This window comes from Elephantulus edwardii, unplaced genomic scaffold, assembly GCF_000299155.1.
Source record: "Elephantulus edwardii isolate Elephantulus edwardi_28Jun2011 unplaced genomic scaffold, EleEdw1.0 scaffold00307, whole genome shotgun sequence".
NCBI lineage: Eukaryota > Metazoa > Chordata > Mammalia > Macroscelidea > Macroscelididae > Elephantulus > Elephantulus edwardii.
Window position 1 is genome coordinate 1,018,666 of NW_006400057.1, and position 1,890 is coordinate 1,020,555.

A 1,890-nucleotide genomic window follows, 5' to 3' on the forward strand; every position below is an offset into this window, starting at 1 on the left:
GACTGGGGCACTCGGGATGGGTGTGTCAGTGGCAATGAGATTGGCACAGGATAGAGCACGGTTTAGGGCTGTTGTACATAGGGTCGCTATGAGTTGCAAACAACTCGACGGCACATAACAACAATCTTCTGGTTGCAAAAAAAAAAATGTTTGAAAGGTTATCTGCTTGAATCATTTTCTAGCAACCAGCATCATCAATATCACCTAGAAACTTGGTAGAGAAACAAATTCTTTGATCCTGTCCTACAACTGTCTAGGCCTCGGACCTAACAACCTGTGTTTTAACAAGCCCTTTGGATGGTTCTGCTGTACTTAGAGATGTTGACACAGATTGTCATTTATGTGAAGAACAAAGAAAAACACATAGAATTTGTAAGAAAGATTAGGAATCACCTGTAGAAAGGCTTGTTAAAGCACCATGAACAAAGTCCTAAATATGTTTAGATGTATTACTTAATTCATCTACTTAAATGTATTGATTATCCATTTGTAGTTTAGTTAATACTATTCACATGTATTATAATTTGGAACCCTGTCAAAGAATCTTCATTTATTCTTTATGACAGTTGTACTGAGGACTATAACATTTGTAGAAAATTGACAAGGAATTATTAATGACCCTTCTTTAGTAACAATAAAACTTTGAACATTTTAGTTTGGCCTGGTAGAAGTGCTTAAAATATTTCACCTTGTATATCTGAAATGAAAAACTGAATTAATTTTATTTAGTTAAGGAGCCCTCATGGTACAGTGTTTAAGCACTTGTTTGCTAAGTGTAGGATCAGTAGTTCTAACACACCAGCCCCTCCCACTTATGTGAAAAATACAGAAGATATGACAGCCTGCTCTCAGAAAGAATACAGCCTTAGAAAGCCAGTTTTCCTCTATCCTTTAGGGATTCTGGGTGTTGGAATCATTAGCAATGAGGTTGGTGGATTAAGCACAAAGGGGCTCTGAATATAAATATGTTGTAAAAGTATTATAATTTATATGAGCATAGGCACTTTATCAAAGTGAAATACCTTTCTGTTTTAGCTTTTGGTCCGTGCAGGTGCCAAACTAGATATTCAGGATAAGGATGGGGATACTCCTTTACATGAAGCTCTGAGGCATCACACTTTGTCTCAGCTTCGTCAGCTTCAAGATATGCAAGATGTGGGAAAGGTTGATGCTGCTTGGGAGCCATCCAAAAATACGGTGAGTGAAGATAATGCTTAATTAAGTACTGGTGAGGGCACCATTTAATGCAAAATCTTGTATTACTTGGATCAGAATCCGAGAAATTTAGTTTATGAAATCAGTAAAGGCTGATTACTGAAAATATTTATTATGATATAAAAATTTTACAAAGCAACTGAAAACTATTTTTTATGTATAGGGAGCAGGTCTGGCAGCTTAGTGATAAGGAGTTGTGCTGCTAACCCAAAGAAAAGCACTTTGAAACCACCAGCTGCTTCACAGGAGAAAAGTGGGTAGTCTTCCAGTATAATATACAACCTCCAAAAACTCACTGCACGCTTAGCCATAAGTTGACTCCCCACTCATAACAACCACAAGACATAATATATCTTGTGTGTGTGTGTGTGTGCATGCGCGCGTGTGTGTATAAATGAGAAGAATGGGAATTCCAGAACATTTAATTGTGCTAATGCAAAACCTATACTTGGACCAAGAGGCAGTCGTCAGTACAGAGCAGGGTAACACCGCATGGTTCAGAATTGGGAAGGGAGTACGCCAGGGATGTCTCCTATCTCCATACCTTTTCAACCTGTATGCAGAGCGGATTATCTGAGAGGCTGGGCTCTATGAGGAGAAGTGTGGCATCAGGATTGGTGGAAGATCTATTAACAATCTGCGTTATGCAGATGACACAACCCTGCTTGCTGAAAC

At 38.6% G+C, this 1,890-nt stretch overlaps 1 protein-coding gene across 1 annotated transcript in view; it reads left to right on the top strand.

The window, feature by feature from the left end:
- MIB1 (mindbomb E3 ubiquitin protein ligase 1) overlaps positions 1-1,890 on the top strand; it is a 157,222-nt gene that overhangs the window by 130,623 nt on the left and 24,709 nt on the right. Inside the window, exon 15 of the mRNA XM_006901063.1 lies at positions 1,036-1,197. Coding sequence (XP_006901125.1) covers positions 1,036-1,197 — 162 coding nt within the window. The remainder of the gene's footprint in view (positions 1-1,035; positions 1,198-1,890) is intronic.